The 18,947-nt window shown below is 34.9% G+C and overlaps 2 protein-coding genes across 2 annotated transcripts in view; both read right to left on the bottom strand.

The window, feature by feature from the left end:
- Positions 1-18,947, bottom strand: part of LOC129229891 (carbohydrate sulfotransferase 1-like) — a gene marked incomplete in the record, with an annotated part of 72,959 nt that overhangs the window by 1,531 nt on the left and 52,481 nt on the right. The window contains 1 exon segment of the mRNA XM_054864273.1: positions 7,113-7,252. Within this exon segment, the coding sequence (XP_054720248.1) occupies positions 7,113-7,252 (140 nt within the window).
- On the bottom strand, positions 184-4,670 carry LOC129229890 (signal recognition particle subunit SRP72-like). The gene has a single exon (XM_054864272.1). The coding sequence runs from the start codon at positions 4,401-4,403 to the stop codon at positions 2,454-2,456; it is 1,950 nt and encodes a 649-aa protein (XP_054720247.1). The 5' UTR covers positions 4,404-4,670; the 3' UTR covers positions 184-2,453.

Below are 18,947 nucleotides of genomic sequence, written 5' to 3'. Positions count from 1 at the left end.
GCATCTCTGTACCTGGCTTTTTTTTTTTTTTTTTTTTCTGGTTTCAATTATAATTCACGATTGAAAAAATCTTAACTCTTTGGATGCTGATAGGAACAATTCATTAGAGAGGTTTCTATTTTTAACAGAGAACCTTTTTTTAAGAAAATAAAAGTCAATATTAACCCAATGAATTGCAAAAAATATGCATGTATTTCATGAAAAATTTATTGAAAATATATAAAAAGTTAAAACATTTATCATGCAATGGAACAAGCATTTTAATAATTAAATATTTTGGGCATAAATATTTAGTGATCTTAAAATAAAAACTTTTCATTGACTTTTCTCTGTCATTTACAGATCTTATTATAATAGATCATTTCTCTTAAAAATAACAATTAATCTGAATTTTTGTCATTATAAAAGACAACTTCAAGAAAAATTAAAACAATTCTTGCAGCTGAAAAATACATTTATTTTGCATTTACCATACATAAACATTCAGCCCATTTCACGCAAAACTAAAAATTAATAAGCATCTCAAATAATATGAGGTATGGAGAAAATAATTTTTAACTGTTGAACATGAAAATATATTTAAGGTAAACATAGTTTTTGTGCAGGAACTTATACAGATATAAAATTCAAAAGAGATGGGAAATTTTCTTTTTTCTGAAACAGCATAGGAAATAAGCAGCATCACATCCCAGTTTGTGATTCAAAATGAATGAAAGGCAAAGTAAGTTGCATCTAAAATTTTGTGATGCAAGAAAAAAAAAATCTAGCATTTTTGAAATGAGAATGACAATGCTAGATGTCAAATGCAGAGTACTTAATGATTTTGGAAGATTATTTTTATTAATGAACAGGGTGCAAATGGTTTTAAATTTTTTAATGGTATAAATTTAATACTTTGAAATTTGCAGTTCTTTTAATATATAAATGATAAGTGATAGAAGTTTGTGACTGAAGTCATTGTTATTTTATTTTTTTTAAATGCAAACATGAAATATTACATTTCCTGCAAATGTTGTATCTCAATATCAGAATTTTAGGAGCAGTACTGCTTCTCAAAATGAAATACTTATTTTCCATACTGTACAGCAAGGGGTGTAACAGATGTTTTCCTGCTTTAAAAAAAGAGGGGAAGGGAAAATTCAAAACTATTCTTAAAATAAAATACATCATATTGTTTTGATATAAATATACAAGCAAGTTAGGAAAATTACAATATAATATTTTCTTGAAATTGGACTTTCAAATCTCTTAAATATTCCCTTTCTTATATGCTATTAACATTGCAAAAAACATTAAACAATTAAGCAGGACCTGTATTATGCAATCCAAAAATAGTTTTAGAAAACTAATGAGCAATCTTAGAAATAAGCGGTATAATAACCAAAAACTTGGATTCAAAGCCTAGATTTTGAAATCTACAATCCCAATTTGACACCTAAAGTTTTGGGTCACTTTAAAGCTTTTCTTTCCTAATTCATAATGATAGAGATCCGCAATTGATGTAAGGAATTTTTTTTTTTTTTTAATGATTCTAAAATACAATCAATTTTCTTTGAAAATCTCCCCCCCCCCCTCGTATAGTTTAGATTAAAAAATTCACCCAGTAATTTGTAGCATTATCCCTCCTATTTAATAACATTATTTTTATTCTGAGATAAATATATTTGATTCCTTAAGAACGGCACTTTAGTTGTTCGTTTTGACGCTTAAAAACTCATTCTAGGTGTTGTCATGACGCCTAACTTTAAATTCTTAATTTAAACACAGCTAATGAAGTATCCTGCATTAAATAAGAATAGAGATATCACACTTAAAGAGATTCTAATTATAATTTGATAACTTTGAAGGGGGAATCATCATAGAATGGCAAACGTAGCATTTTTTCAAAGTGTTTTGCCAAACGAGTCAAAATAAAAATCCTAATTTTGCTTATCAAATGTAGCTGAAATTAAAAATTAAATTTACAATTAAAAAAGAAAAGACTACAAGTTCTAATGAAAGGAAAAAATACCAGCTAAATAACTGAATTAAGCCATTATTGAAACGTAAAATAATCGGCCAAACACATCTATTTTTTTATTAAAAAATGTCAGGTCTTCTCTGAATTTAAGAGTAAAAATAACAACAGCAATAGGAACAGGGAATTATCATAATTCTCCCATTTTTTTAAAAAAAGCTCATGTTATTCTGCCTAAATATCAATCTCGAGGCACAAAACTATTACTTTTTAATTTTTATGTGTTCTGTTTCACAAACTCAATCTGTTGGAATTTTTTAAAGATCCTTTGACAAAAACATCACTTGTTTTTATATTTATAGTTTGAAAGGGTTCAACACAGATTTGTAGCTACTATATTTTGAATGCTCTCACCTTCTTAATTATAATTTAATCCAGATCAATAGTGGGGGAAATGAAATAAAAAAACTAACATCACTTAGGGTTCATACATAATTCACCACCTAGTTTTCTTTTTCTTCTTTTGAGCTCCCTTTGTTTGTCGTGGACCCTGAACATTAGGAGAAGTGGGTGTGGTAGAAGCTCCTGGTGAAGGAACATTTGCAGAAAGACTAGACTTAGAAGTGTCCTCAGAGCTTGCAACAGCACCCTGTGTCCCCTTCCCAATAGTAGCACCCCGTTTGTCTTTTTTCTTCTTGAAAGTCGATCTCTCCCGCCTAGGTAACCATCTTTCAGGATCTGGATCAACACTTGGGTCATAGTGTTTCGGCAGTTTCCCCTTCTTATGCTTCCTCTTCTTTTTGTGAAGAAGAATGTCCCCACTTTCTGGTTTTGTAGATGGAGTTTCGGTCTTTCCGCTTTTCTTGATGTATTTTGCACCCATTGTCCAACTTGCCGATTCCAAAGTGTCCACATCGACTTTCAAAGACACCTCAGAAACCGGAGGCAGTTGCTTGCTAACAAGTTTTGCCTTGTCTGGATCAAATTGCGAATAAGCTGATATTAACTGAGCTAATGTTTTCAAATCTTCGGGATCATCTTTTCTTAATTCTTCAAGCAACTTTGCTGCTTCTTGTGGATTACCATACTTCAATTCCAATTTGGCAGTTTCTTGAATAAGCGTATTCAGAGCAGGATCTTTCGGCAAGTTTTTCCGATACCACTTGATGGCATTTTGTAAAACAGATATCGCAGACTCTTTATCTTCCATGCTCAAATATAAAGTAACGAGTGCAGATATTACTCCTGGAGTATAAGACACATTTTCACCAATTGAGCGCAGTATGTCACATGCTTGACTAACATGCCCTTGCATCAACAAAAGCTGAGCAAGGGTGAATGAGATTAAGACAGATTGATCTGGGTTAGAAGCGGCAAATTCTTTTAGAACATCAACAGCCTTTTGAACTTTCTTTTCCTTACAAAACAATCCAGCAGATAAAAGGGCAGCTTCAGCAGCACATGAAGAAAACTTTTTCCTAAAACTCTGAATGGCACGACGGCACTGGTCGATCTGATTTGTATGCAGCAACAATAAACAATTATTTATTGCAATCATTTGTTGCTGCTTTGATGTTAACTTTGATTCTAAGTTATCAGCAGTGGCGATTTTGATCTTTTTCTTAGAATCAAATACATTTTGATCCTTATTGATGGTTACAACATTATTGCAAGCAACTGCAGCAACAGCTAAATCGGACGGTTTATTTTTAAGAACCTGATTATAAATCTTCAATGCTCGGTCATTTTTGTTCAGTAACTGCAGAACATACCCATGTTGCACTCGAATGACACCCAATTCTGCTTCAATTTCTTCTTCAGTGGCATCGTTTTCTTCTAATGTTTTTTTGCAAAGTTCTTCCGCCAGCTTTAACTTTTCAATAGCTAAATTATACTCTTTCCTATTAATAAGTATACAAGCCGTGTTGTAACAAAGTTCATAAGTATGTTCTCTTAACTGAGGAGCTTTAAAATCGTTTCCTTTTTCTGCATAAAGATTCGATACCACAGCAGATAAATTAGTTTCTCTTTCCTCTTCAAAGTCATCTTCTGAATTTTTTATAAGATCTTTATAGTAAGAAAAACATTCATCATAATTTTCTAATCGATATAAAACTTGAGCTAGCAGTTCCTTTTCTTTAATACCTGGATTATTAATCGACTTTAGAGCATTATAAGCGTCTGGGATTCTATTTAATCGATAAAAACAATAAGCTTTTTCGAAATTGCAATTACTCACATGTTTCTCTAAAATTTTCAGAGCGTCTTCAAATTCTGATAAGTGGATAAGGCATACGGCTTTGCAATGTTGAGCTTTTTTATCATCCTTGTCCTCGTGGAGAATTTTATTTGCGATTTTCAAGGCTTTATCGAACTCACCATTATCTCCGGCTCGAACTAACTCGGTATAATACGCCGTTATATGAGTATTTGGCGCCGTCATCATTGAGTTCAATCAATATTCTGTACAAAAACACACGGAACTGAACTTTATTCCAGCGATTTTGTAAACAACCGACAACAGAGTAAAGTTGAGTTGAGTATTACGTGGCACAAGTGGAAATCGGAAACGTAGGAAAACTAATATCGTGCTGCCATCTAGTAACAAAAAGAGTCAACAAATTTCTACTTTGGAAGGAAAAGAGAAAAACCAACTAAATCAAAGTGAAGTGAATTCAAAACGAGAGAAGTCGGAATCCCTCCCCCCCCCCTTCTATTTTATTTTTGATGTTGATCCGTACCCCGTGCCTTTAGTTCCATAGTAAATTTGAAACTGTTGTAGTTTTTTTTTTTTTTTTTTTTTTTGACAACTATTAAAAATTAGGTTTATTTGTGTAGCACTCTATTTTATCGTTATTTATTCCATTATTCAAGGACATATTTTGGAGGAATTTTTTGCTGCAATTAATTCTATTGTTTGTTTCTTCTGTTTTTGCCTAATTACTGAAATAAAGCTTCATCCGCAACTATTCCTGTTTAAAAAACAACAACATTTGGAATTTAATGAAATACGATGACAAAAAATTTGATATCTTTTTTTTCTTTCTTTTTTTTAAAATTGAGTCGCTTATTTTCTCTTCACTCGTGGCTTGAATAATTTTTAATTGTTTTAGCATTTGCTTTAAAAAAGATACATTTGAATCATTTTGGAGCCTAAGACAATCGAGAGATACTACTCCTGCTAGAAAATCGGCGTTGACAAACAGGACAAAAAGAGGATTTGATAAGTTCTGGGTGAACTTCTAGTCAAATGGCTCTGGCACAAGAACGATGTCTTATTTTTCGTTCGTCTAATTCCCAAATTTTACGTCTTTAAATCAGTCCCGTAATTTCAAAATTTTCCAGAAATGGGGTAAGGGGAAGAGAACGGGTTTTAATTTAAATACGTATGGTACAAAAAGCAAAAAATTCGTCCAGAACTCATAAGACTACTTTGCTGTACATGAAAATCGATTAGCTAAAAGCAGCGGTATCTTTAAAAGTCTGCCTGTTATGAGTTGACTTCTGATGGGCTGAGGGAGGCTTTAACGATTCCATTCGTTTAAGTAGAGGGGTTGACAGCCGGTTTTCGTTACCGATAACAATTTTTGGCATTGTGCCAATCTAAAAACTTCCTTCTCCTTCAACCCAAACACACATGAGCTCTTACAAGGCCAAGCTTCTTTTTCCCATAGGCTGACTGTAACCAGGGCCTGATTACCAGGGGGCCCTGAACGCCTCCAAAAGTTATCGATAAACAATTTGAAAAACAAGAAAAGGAGTTTTTTTTTTAAATGAATTCAACAATATTTTCAAAAAAAGAAGAAAAATATTAAATCCAAATTTAATTACCATTAAAGTTTAGTTTGATAAATAGTTGTCATATATAGTCATTCATAACGCAATATGACGGGCTATTGTAACTTAGTAGGACATCAGTTGTACAATTCAAAGGGGGGGGGGGGCTTGCAAAAGTGCCGGGCCTTGACTTAATGACTCAAGCGTCTCAATGGGATATGCAGTTTACAGTCTGATTCTGAAAATGACTTCCGAAGGGGACAGGGGCTAAAAAACGATTTTATTTGTTAAAACGGGGTGAGGAAAGTTGGTTTGCGATGGCGTTAACGGTTATCGATGTTGTGCCATTATAGAAATTTTTCCTCTTTCAACCCAAACATTAATGAGCTCGTCCAAGGTCGACGGTCTTTTTATCAGAGCCAGAGACAAAAGGAAATACGTTGAAGAAGTACACAGCACAAACTTATTAGCCAGCGTCAACTTTTGTTTGAAAAATACAAATATTCATTTTTCAGAAGAACTGCGTCTATTTAAATTCAAATGAAAGACGCTAAAAAGTGAGTTAAAAAAAGGAAACATTAAAACAAAAACAAAAAAGAAATCCATAGAGAAGAGTAGACCGGCCAGTGAAAAATCACATCTCAGTGAATTAACAGCCGGTCATTGGCGGTTCGTACGGGGGGGGGGAAGCAACTGCCTCTCACTTCCAATAGTAAAGGAGCCTTGCCCCCCCCCCCCCCGTCGACCTTTTTTTTTCAGAGTTCAAGGTTTTTTTGTTTTTTTTTTTTTTTTTTTTGTTTTTTTTTTTTCCAGAGATTAATGATTGATTGAAAGATGAGTTTTTATAGGGTGGATTGAGTCATTTCACGAAAGTAAAAACTAAAAATTCCCAAATAAATGAACCTTTCTCGTGTTATAACATAGGAATGGAATTTTGAATTGGAAGGTGAGAAGTCTACGGTTGTCATCAGTCCCGCGATTTTTGATGCCATATTCCAAATTTTTTGAAGTTATTAAAATATATAGTAATATTTAAAAAAAAAAGCCAATAAAGAAAAATTTTACAAAAAAAAAAAAAGGACAGCTTCAGGGGCCACGCCCCCTAACCCTGCATTTATTTTGGCTCCCGACCTTTTTATTGCACCAGCCGCTAATGCAGCTTAAAAAAAAAAGCTTCAGGAGCCACGCCTCCTAACCCTACATTTCTTTTGATCCCCGACCTTTTTATTGCACCAGCCGCCTATGCAGTCACCAATTTATTTAATTTATTAAAATTGAGAAAAAAAGTCAAAAGGGTCGGACATGATTTGCTCGCTTTTCGTGGGAATGACTCACTTCAGTTTTCGAGATCAAACTGAAAAATAGCGAATTAAGTTACCTTTAGTATGTTCACCGTATGTGAAAGTTGCTCCCAGGTCCCAACCATCTAAGGAGAGTTGCACCAAAATCACGCCCGTCAGAGTAACCAGCAGCAGCAACAAAAGGAATCGCCTGGATCTTGACATAATTTCCTCCACGCTGTAGATAAAAGTAAATAAATTAAGAGCTAGTAACAGAAAATTAAGTCAAACAATATATCACTATTCAAAGAAAGATAAATTTTCAAAAGTAAAACTTCTTTAAATTTAACGCACTTGTGCAGGGGTTCTCAAACTTTTTCGACCCGCGGCACCCTTTGAAGAATTGAAATTTTCTCACGGCACCCCAGTCCATTATTTGAGATAAATGCTTTAGTGCGCCAAATAAGGCTACTCCCCCTGAGGTTCAAAACCTAATACTTCGCTCCTTCGTGATTGAATTGCTCCAGCTTTTGCACATTCATCAGGCGACTCATAAAAACTAAGAAAAAATAAAACTAAGTGAAAACTTAAGGTTTAATTTTGTTTTTTAGCATTTTTTGCAGAAGCAAGGGGTTTTCTCCTTTATAGGAATACGGGCCACAAAAAGAAAACTCTTAACTTAACCTAACATATATATTGATAACATGGACTCTCCGCGGCACCCTTTGCCTCTTTTTACTACACCCCAGGTCCCCAGATTGCCGCGGCACCCAGTTTGAGAACACCTGCACTGGTCGAAACAAAAACATACACGTTGATTTTGAATGTCACTTTTTTAGACTTTTTTTCTTGCCGGCTTTTCCTTTTCAGACGTTTTATGTGCTTGAATATTATTAGAAATGTTTAGACATATATATATATTTCAACCGTATTCCCCCTGAAAATAAGACCCTGCTTTATATTAATTTTTGTTGCAAAACATAGACGGCGAGTTCGGCAAAATAGTGGGGGTCAAAGATGTGCGTGGGGGGGGGGGGAGTTAGAGGCCGTGGCACTGATGCTGATTTTTTTTTTTTTTTTTTTTTGTAAAATTGGGCATATTGGCTTTTAATTTTATTGATTAAATTTCTTCTGTAAAAATGTGGAAAAAGGGCAGTGAGAAAAATCTATTTATTTAGGATCTTTAGTTTTTACTTTCGTTAAATAAAACAATCTTCGATATAAAATTCATTTTTCAGTCGACTGTAAATTTTTAACTCTGAAAAATGAGGGGGCAAGGCCCTTTCACTTTTGGAAATTGGAAGTGAGAGCGCAGTTGCGCCTCGGCACAAGCTGCCTATCTTGCAAAAGTTACGCTAAGACTTTATTTTTTCTTTATGCATCATAAATCCGCTCTTCGCTCAAAAAACATTTATACTCGGGTTCAAAAAATACATTTATTCAAAGTTAAGAAGTATATTTGTTCAGGTTCAGTACCGTTATCCTGGGTGCGTTGCCCACTTTTCAATTTTATCTGATGTAGAGATTTCTATAGATATTTAATTATAATTTTAGCCAGCATATTTTAGTCCTCATATTGAAGGATTTTTACAAAAATGTCGATTAAAATTAGTATAAACTAATAATTAATCGTTAATTAATTAATTTGATTTTTAAATATTGCATCATTGGGTCACAGTTCGCATGCCAAATTTCAAAAGAATCAATCACAGAAAGTGGGTGATCACTGAGTTCAAGATTTGAACAACATATAAACAGGGTGTTCCCGTTTAACTTGCAAAACTTCTATTTAGTTAAGATATTGAAAATTCGATGCAAAAAAAAATTAGTAAAAAATGCAAAATTTAAATTTTTATGCGAGCCCTAGGTGTCCTATTTTATGTTTAGGGCAAAAATCTCCATTGAAAAATTGTAACCCATTGCTCTGTGGTAGGAGAAACATTGATTCAGTACTAATCAAAGAACCACACGAATAGTGTAATAATGAACAAACTTGAAATAGATGTTAATCGAAGAAGCATATTGAGACATGTTTTTGACGCAAAAATTATCTGCCCTCGTCCCCCGTATCGAAATATAAGGTCTTAAAATTTGACGCAATTTTGAGAAGATTTCCAAACTTCAAGACCACGTGATTTCACTTTTGAGCAGGAATTAGTAACTGGAGGGAACAGGCCTAATCATTGGCTCAGAAAACGCTTAGGCAAAGATCCCATGTCACGTGGTTCAACTACGACGAATGAGACACACGTTTTAAGTGAAACGAGTGAAAGAAACCAGAATTATTCCAATACATTACTTTAAAATACAGTATCACGGGACTTGAGACATTTGCTTCAAGATATGAAAGCTTCACTCTCTCCATCTTTTATTCCTTTTCAATGGATTTCCCCATCGGCATGTGGCAGGGCATCTGCAAAGCACGTCAAAGATGTCGCCAACTACTCACCGAAACCATTGAGAAGAGATAAAATGGAGGAAATGAAGACTTTCATTAGTGAAGGAAAGACCCCAAGTCACCTGTTAGATTTTAAAGAAAAGCATTAGAGGCAGATGTGCCCCCTCCTAAGAGCAAGGGCCCACCATCACCCCTAAATATCGCAAAGACCCCCCCCCCCCCAGGTGGACACCCCTGTTGTAGGAAATCACGTTTCCTTCTCTAGTTTCAAGCAAAACGTGTCAACCTTTCGTCGTTGTTGAGTCACGTGACTTGAGCTCTTTGCTTATGCTTTTGCTTAGCCAACGATTGGACTAGCTCCCTCCATTTACTAATTCCTGCTCTAAGACCGAAACTCACTAAATTTGGCACTTTTCTTAAAATTTTGGCAGACTTTTAGAGCTCATATTTCGATAGCGGGGCCGCGAGGGCAATTCATTTATGCATCCAAAAATATGTTTTACTGTGCGCTTTCGATTGCTACTTATTTCGATTTTTTTACATAATTTCCTGGTAAGAGACATATTTTACAAGTCAAGAAACTTAAACTTCCCAGCACGTTTTGAGCAGTCAACCCAGATTTAGAGAATCGACTTCGGGTGGCATCCTGTTCTTTTAGCATTGACATCCACATGTTGCAGTGATTAATCAAAAAAGTGAAAAGAGGTTTCTTTTGTCGCATCTGTGTCTACATACAAAAAGAAAATGTTCGTCGGGAAGTTTTTCGTTTCGCGGAAATGTCAAAGCAGATTCCATTGCGCACATTCTTATCAATTCGGATATGGTCACGATGACAGGTTTCCGTATCGTGTAATGGAAAATATTTCGATAAACGCATTAGAAATAAGAAGCACTGAATTTTGTTCGAGTTTCTTTTTTTTTCTTTTTTTTATACCCCGCACCTCATATTAAGATGACTCTCGCGACCCAGAATATATATAAAATATACATACATAATATATTAAATTATTTTCTTGATAGCTTGGGAAAATACAGAAAAGGAAAGAAAATTACAAACATTTAATTGGGTTGTTTCCGAAATTTTAAAAGTTTTTTTTTTTTTCCTAAAAGAGCATGCTGAAAAACATATGATTTAACCATTTTTAAAATCAATTGACAAAGTTTAATATTTTTTTAACAATTATTTTAATCTGTCTGCAGACTAAATTTCATTTTTTACGTTTCTACACATGATATCAGGTCTGATTCTCAAAAAAGTTTTTTATTTTATTCAAGTAACTATTAATTAAATATGGGATTAACTGTAATACTTTGATAGTATATTAAAGCATATTATTCCCCAACAGCATTATTTTTTAAAGGCATTGGTTAGCTAGAAAAAATAAAAAACTGACACGGGACATGTTTTCGAGAATCGCCCATCACAAGTGATGAAATGCCATTCACTGATGTTATTAGCGCAGAGCGCAATATTTAATTCGCTTCTTTACTCACATGTACTGGCAACGATATGGTTGATAGCAAGCGTATTAGAGCGCAGTTTTAATTCTCTTCTTAATTATCATAAGTTGGAAACGCGGTAAACGGAGTACCGCGCCAAAATATATCACTTGTGAAAAAAGCCCAATTAAGATATCAAGGGGTCCAAGGCCAAAGAATTTTTCGTGGCCCCTCTATTCAAGCATTACAATTTTAGCCGTTGGATAAAAAAATTTTAGCCACTGACTAAAACAGTTTTTGCCATTTGGGGGCTCCAAAAAAGCGGGCGCCTGGCCCACGGCCTAGTTGGCCAATTCAGTAAACAGGCCCTGCTTGTGACGTCCTAAAGACCACGCCTTATTTCCAAAATCTGACGTTTTGGAATTAATTAAAAACTAATTAGAATTTAAACGATGGGAAAATGAAAGTTTTTTCTCGCTCCATGGTAAGAATAATTCTTAATACCAGATGGGAAATGATCATTGTTTTGGAAGTTTGTTGAATATCATTTTTGATTCGTAACATTGAATATAACAACGGGCTATTTGGATCAGTTTCGCGCGCCCATGTGACCCACAAGCCATAGGTTAAGTACTACTACTGTAGATTGTCATTAAGTTTCAGGGTACGAGATAATAATTGAAAAAAACATTTGAGTTTTGACGTCTTAAGTTCAAATTATGTTTCTCACAATCACGAATTGCAACAGGACCCTACTCGTTGAGTTTCTTGCTTCAAAAAATGAATGGAATCGAAGTGGCTAAAAAATTGTACTCGTCATATTATTACTGGTGCTTTTCTAAAATATTAAAGATAAAGATAAACCGCCGATATCTACCAGACACATCACTCATTATAAAGTTTTTTTTTTTACAGTGTATAACGATTTTTATTTCTTATCAATCATAAATGATGAGAGAAAAAATCCGTCTTTTTTTTTTTTTTAATGTAAAGTCTGCTTCAGTTAAGCCCTGAAAAAAATATGGATAACATCAAACCAAACACGATTTGTAAGTATGACAGCGAAAATTTCGCCCTCTAAAAAAATATTTTAAAAACCGTTGTCATGGCGATCGGAAAATCAGAGCAACATCAACTTCGGTCAAGTGATAATAATAAGCAATTCGTCATTGCTCCTTCCCTCCGTCCCCCCCCCCCCCCAAAAAAAAAATGTCATGCTATGATTTTTCTAATTGGTACGCATCATTGGTGTGAACATTTTCAGATTTGAGCTTTATGATTAACAAAAAAAAAAAGCTAAATTATTTTTTTTTTGTTTTTTTTTTTTGTTTTTTTTTCGTATTTTTTTCCTTTTTACTACTTACCAGAAAACCTTAAAAACATTTTAAAAAAAATTTATATATATTTTGAGGCAAAACTGCTTGCAGAATCTAACATTTACATCAGACAACCAAGTGCAAAAAATAAGAAGAAATTCTTCAGAATTAAACGTTAAAAGAAGATTTTCCGCGGTGAAAAATTGATGTTTCTTAGAAATAGTAAACCATAACTACACTAGTTAGGAATAATTTTTAAATGCAGAAATACTGTATTGCAAATCGGCATAAGGCCTCGAAAAAATGTTTAGCCAAAGCCCCTCAACATCTTAATCGGGCCATGCGCAAAATAATTAAATTACTGTATTTCTACACACATCACACACACACAAACAACTCTCTCTCTCTCTCTGGGCTTATACTTTCACATCAAAAATTCCTAAAAATACCAACATTTTCGCCTTTCATCACTAACGTAAAAACTGTTTGACTAAATTCGTCTTCACGATGTATTTTTTCCTTTCTTTTTATAAATGTAAAATTAATAAAAAGCTGTATTATTGAAGTTAAAAATATTCGGCAGTTGAAAAACGTTAATCAGCTTTATCTAGCCTTTAATAATTAGCAATTTAATTCATTATTAAGTTCATACAAATCCTCTAACATGTGTGGTTGAAAAAATATTCATACATTATTAAAATTATATACCAATAGAAAGCCCTGATTTTCCTGCATGATATGAAATTCTTTCAAATTTTCTAAGGTAATAAGTGAATTAGAAATGTTTTATACTAATTTCAAGCTAAAATGGAGGTTAGCCTTCAATTAGAAACAACAGTCAATGTTAAACGCGGTCATTATTGCACAATTCTTTTAATCAACGTCATGACGTTTCATTGATTTGATTGGCTGCTACGACAATATCATTAAACTTCTCTATCTCTACTAATAATAAAGCTGAAAGTCCTTCTATCTGGATCTCTGTGACGCTCATAGCGCCTAGACCGTTCGGCCGATTTTCTTGAAATTTGGCACAAAATTAGTTTATAGCATGGGGGTATGCACCTTGAGGCGATTTTTCAAAAATTCGATTTTTTTTCTTTTTCTATTCCAATTTTAAGAACATTTTACCGATCAAATTATCGTAATATGGACGAGGAAATTATTAAATTATTATAACGTGGAACCGTAACATGGGCGAAAAAATGAACAAAGCAAACTGGCAAGAAATTCATCATCCATTATTTGTAAATATACAGGCTAAACAAATGACCTTTCAATTTTCTACTTCGGGGAAAGTCGTGCGGGTTCCTTTAGTTTATAAAAAAGCAAAATAGTGTCACAAATTCCGTAAATATTAGTTATTTTTGTGATTAATTTGTCGTAATCTAGCTAAATTTGGCGTTTATGAAATTATCTTTCATCTAAAGTTATTGTAATAACGTAACCTGTAAATAGATTCCTGTAATGAATACACAGCCCCTATACATTCGATTGAAGTATATGTTCCACCTATTTTTCATTGATAAGATTCGTGAATAAATAAAAAGAAGAAATAAAATAACGGTCTACTATTTTCGAGAAGCATTTGGAATCTTGTAGAATATTTGAGAGTTCTCCTTCGGCGTGTATAAAAAGCGTTATGCATGATAAAAAGTTAGTTTCGATTGAGAATTAGTACTGAGAGTGTATTAGCTCTGTTTATTGCGAGGCATTTCGCTGTGTTGTTTTTCGTATTTGGAAGTAAATACGTGTGTAAGCGTTGAGTGTACGGTGTTGTGTGATATTTGCTTAATTGCTGATGATTAATTTAGCAGTTGTTGACGATCTTTCCTGTACATAGTGTAAATAAACTTCCTGTGTTTTTAATCAAGAACTGTGTCGTCCTTTCAAGAAAGTTGGAAGTCGCACCGGATCCGTTACAATTGGCGAACAATGTGGGGCTTCTTCTGGATTTTCTTGGAGTAAGTGTGACTTTGGACATTTTTTCATAAAGACTTTGAATTTGGGACTTTATTTTTTTTTTTTATGGTGATTACTCGCGCAATGGATGACCAATTAAAACAACTTCTGGAAACAATTAATGCTGTGAAAAGTGACTTGACTGAAAGTTTGGCGGCTAATCAAGAACAATTTAAAAATGATATGCGGCTAATCAAGAACAATTAAAAAATGATATGGCGGCTAATCAAGAACGATTAAAAAATGATATGGCGGCTAATCAAGACCAATTAAAGTGATCTGACTGCAAGTATGTTGGCAAATCAAGACCAATTAAAAAGTGTTTTAACGGTGCTGAAAAAGGACTTAACGTCTAACTAAGAAGAAATTAAAAACGACCTTATTTCGGTAAAGACTGTGATGGAAAATAAATTTAATGACATGGAGCATCGAGTTGATGCTATTGAAGAAAAATTTGATACCGTTGAAAGCCGATTCAATGCTGTAGAAAATAAATTTGAAGAAGAAGATAGAAAATTTCATCTACTTAAAGAAGAGATTTTTAAAGATATGGAAAGGAAATTGACGGCCTCTGGAAGCGGTGCTGGTGATTTTCTACCTTCAGCTGCACGACCGTCAATTAAGCTCGCCACATTTGACGGCAAGTCCTCCTGGCAAGTGTACAAGACCCAGTTCCTGATAGTTTCCGAAGCAAATGGATGGGACTGTTACCAAGGCCTGTCATCTTGCAGCTTCCCTGAGAGGTGACGCAGCGCAGAGGCGTAGCTAAGGGGGGGGTTGGGGGACAACCCCCCCCCCAAACGTTAGTCTCAAAAAAAAAAAGAGAAAAAGAAGAGAAAAGAAGAAAAAGAAAAATAATCAAAACGACTTTTTTCTGAGTAACAAAAGTCAAAAATTCACTTTGCTCAACCCCCCCCCCCACGCCATTGAAAATCTGCTCCATGTGTAATCCTCAAGCATAAAGACGCCTCCCTCTGCTGCGACAATTTTTTGATAATTGAGTAAAATTTGACACTTTGCTTTAGAAATGAGATTGATTTGTTAAATCAACGTATAAGCAGCCTTTCTTTGTCATAGATTCTGCAAATTGTTAAACATGTTTAACTGAATGAGCCGCGCAGTGGGAATATTGCATACAGTCGAATCTATATTTTGAATTTCACATTAAAGAAAAAAATCGAGATAAAGAGGTTTTGAGATACTGGGGCTTTAAGAAACCTTTTATAGAAATTTGAAATATGATGGTGAAAATTTGAAATCGATACTAAAGACAATATGGGCTCTTGATTAAAATTCATCTTTATTAGTTTTGTTTGGTAATTATTCTATTATTACATTATTAAGTGCTTTATGGCGAGTTTAAGAAATCATTTTGACAGTAAAAGAAACTTTAAGCATATCTTTTTCAAGAAAAAGTATTTTACTGCTTTTTGGTCCCTGATTTTTTTTTTTTTTTTAATTCATTATCTTGAAGGATCTTGAGGTTAGCAATTGCTGCAAATCTAACTTGGCCAGTATTCTACGATTTTCCTTTTTTCAACACTTGAAAAAAATTATACTTTCTTTTCACTCCAATCATTTCGGTTTTCTAAGGAATCACAATTTTAAGAAAGAGAGCAACCAAAGAACAGTACTAATCCAGATAACAGAGCGAAATGGCTTTTAACTTGAATGACCTTTAACCATGAACTTGAAATGTTCATTTTACATGTCAAACCTGTGAATTTCACCCCTTTACTCTTCTTCCAAGAAAGTGCGCAAAACGACTGCCCTTTGGTTAATCTTCCTGGAAAGCCTATTCGTGGGACACATTTCTCCCTTTTTTCCACTGCCTCCTCAGCTCTTGAGGACCATTCCTCTGTTTCTGAGTTGAAGAAAATGTTTTTGTTTGTTGCTTTAAAGATCATTGGGCTTCGAATCCAAAAATGATAGCATAACTGGAATTCGAGACGATAGAGGTTTTTGTTGGTCTGGTCTCGTGTGTGTCATAGGTCACAGTCAAAACGACCTTTGCCAACCAGAGTATCCATTGCAATTACATTGATTTTTCAGCCAGTATTTACTGCGTTTTCTTTTGGAAACGTACAGACTGTTTAAAATAGTACATTCTAAGTGAAAGTTGTTGCATAATGAAGCGAGAAAAACCAATAACAAGCTTTTTTCAATCCAAAGAAAAAATTAAAATGACGAAAAGGATTGCTCTAAAAAGAGAAAGTTAACGTCGTGTGAAGAAAACGAAGTACAGTCTGCAAAGCAGCATTAGTCCCATCGGACCCTTCTGAAGGTAATTTTATTTTAATTCAAAAGAAAAACTGCATAGCATTACATGAATAAAATGTTTAAAAACGAAATGAATCTAGATTATTTCTACTAGCTTGGTTCGGATTAAAAAGTAGAAAATAAAAAAGACTTCTGTTTATAATACCCGAAATTGCTGTTGTTCTGTCAAAAAGATATTTATGTAAATTCTAAAGCAGCTAATAAAATTAAAAATAAAGACTTGAAAGGAGAACTGATGGTATGATGTTGAGCGAATAAGTTTCTACCGCCAATATTTCTTCCCTAATTTTTTATTCAAATTTTATTAAATGCTTAAGAATTAGCATAAATGTAAATACATAAAAAGCAACATATAAATATAACGATATGAAAAGCAATTTCACTTTTGCGGGTTATAATTCAAGAAGTCTTTTTTTATTTTGTTTCATACTTCTAGTGAAAACCAAATTAGTAAAAATAGTCTTTATAGTCTGACCATCGATGAGATTGAAAGTCAAACATCCAGTTTACAGGCGGAAATATAAGTATCTATTAGCTTTCAAGGGATGCCAGCTTTTGTAGATGTGTGTTAGCCTCTAAATTAAACAGTCACACTGAAATGAACGGAACACGCTCATCAGATATTTGATTTCCCCCTGATTTGGATAGACTGGTTTTGACAAGACGTTGCTAGAAAATTTCACTTTAAATTAAATGGAGGGAAAAGAAAAAAAAGTTAAATTTTCTACAACATTAAAAAAATAAATTCTTTGCTTTTGTTTTGTTTGACACAAGTATCGGAATTGGGGCACCCCATTCCAAAGTATGTAAGATTCACCTCCCTCTTTTTTTAATACTAAAAAAATTTACATATATATATATATATATATATATATATATATATATATATATATATATATACACATATATATATATAGAAAAGAAGAAACCCCCCCCCCCCGAAAGTCGGGTCTAGCTACGCCTCTGACGCAGCGGACATTCTCCAGACCCTTCCGGACAGCCAGCGCCTGGATTTCGCCGCCCTCACATCTGCGTTGGAGCTTCGCTTCGGTGAGAAGTGCCAGAAAGATTTCAGCCAACTCCAGTTGAAGTCCCGTTTCCAGAAAATCGGGAAAACCCTGCAAGAGTTAGCGGCGGACGTCGAGAGACTGTCTCATCTTGCTTTTTGCGACTGTACTGCGGATGTTCGAGACAACCTGGCACTCAACTACTACATCGACGAGGTTCGAGATCCGGAAATCCAGAAAGCTCTACGGATGGCGGATGTCAAAGACAAGAAACCAGAGGGAAGGACACCTCTCCCTCTCAGGTTCAGGAAAACTAAGCCATGGCAATCTCGCGGGGCGGAGGTCGCCAAAGTGGAATGAGCCCCATCTTAAAGTTTTCCAGATTTCATCGACGAGTGGCGGCAGTAATGGACTGTTTGTTTACGCATATGTAAACGGGTTTCCCTGCGAACTGATTATTGACACTGGAGCCAATGTTACAATCATTAGAACAGATGTGACTCGTCAATTTGGACTCAACATTCTATGGACGCCGCCCTGCGTTACCCTCCAAACTGTGACAGGTGACAAGATCGAGATTGAAGGTAAAGTAAAAGTTAGAAATTGTGTTTGGAAATGCCACTTACCATCATACGGCATTCGTTGCTGATATCACGGACCCCTTCATTCTCGGATTGGACTTTTTAAAGAAGTATGACTTCAACCTCGACTTCAAGACTAATGAGCTGCACTCGACGAGAGAAGACATAGCCGTTTTCCCTGCAGAAAGTGATGTAAAATCCGCTCATCAAATAATAGCCCAAACAGATTTATCGATTCCCTCAAGGTCAGAATCATTGATACCTGGCTCCATTGAAGAAAACAATAGCTTTAGATTCGGCCTCATTGAATACCCTAACATAAACAATAACCTAAAAGGAGTGCTGGTATCTACGATTGTGGATCTTTCTAAGGATGTAATTCCTGTGAGAGTCGCCAACGTGAGTGAAAGGCCAAGGAATATCCGAAAAGGTGTAGTGTTGGCAACTTGTACTCCAGTAAACTGCATCATTAGAAGAATCAATTCCCCCGAGATTGTGTCTTCTGAGTCCTTGACATCGAAGTTAATTGGGAGTGCGTCATTATCGAAAGATCAAAGAACTGCTGCGGAACAATTGGTGGACGACTTCAAGCATCTGTTTTCATCTACATTGGAGGATGTTGGCCGTACGAATTTAACGCAGCATAGGATCTACACTGGAGAACACCCCCCTATTAAACAGCATCCAAGACGACTACCGTTCACCAAGAAGGAAGAGGTTGAGATTCTCCTGAAAGAGATGCAGGAGAATGATGTCATCGAACCCTCGTCCAGTCCTTGGGCCTCTCCCATCGTCTTGGTCCGAAAGAAAGATGGCTCCAACAGATTTTGTGTCGATTACCCGCGGCTAAATGAAATCACCAAGAAAGACAGTTACCCTCTTCCACGGATAGACGACACCTTGGACACTCTTTCCGGACACAAGTGGTTTTCAACCCTGGACTTGAAGA

This window comes from Uloborus diversus, chromosome 9, assembly GCF_026930045.1.
Source record: "Uloborus diversus isolate 005 chromosome 9, Udiv.v.3.1, whole genome shotgun sequence".
In the NCBI taxonomy this organism is placed as follows: Eukaryota; Metazoa; Arthropoda; class Arachnida; order Araneae; family Uloboridae; genus Uloborus; species Uloborus diversus.
Note: the sequence above shows the minus strand (reverse complement) of the source record. Positions and strands in the feature narration are given on the sequence as shown.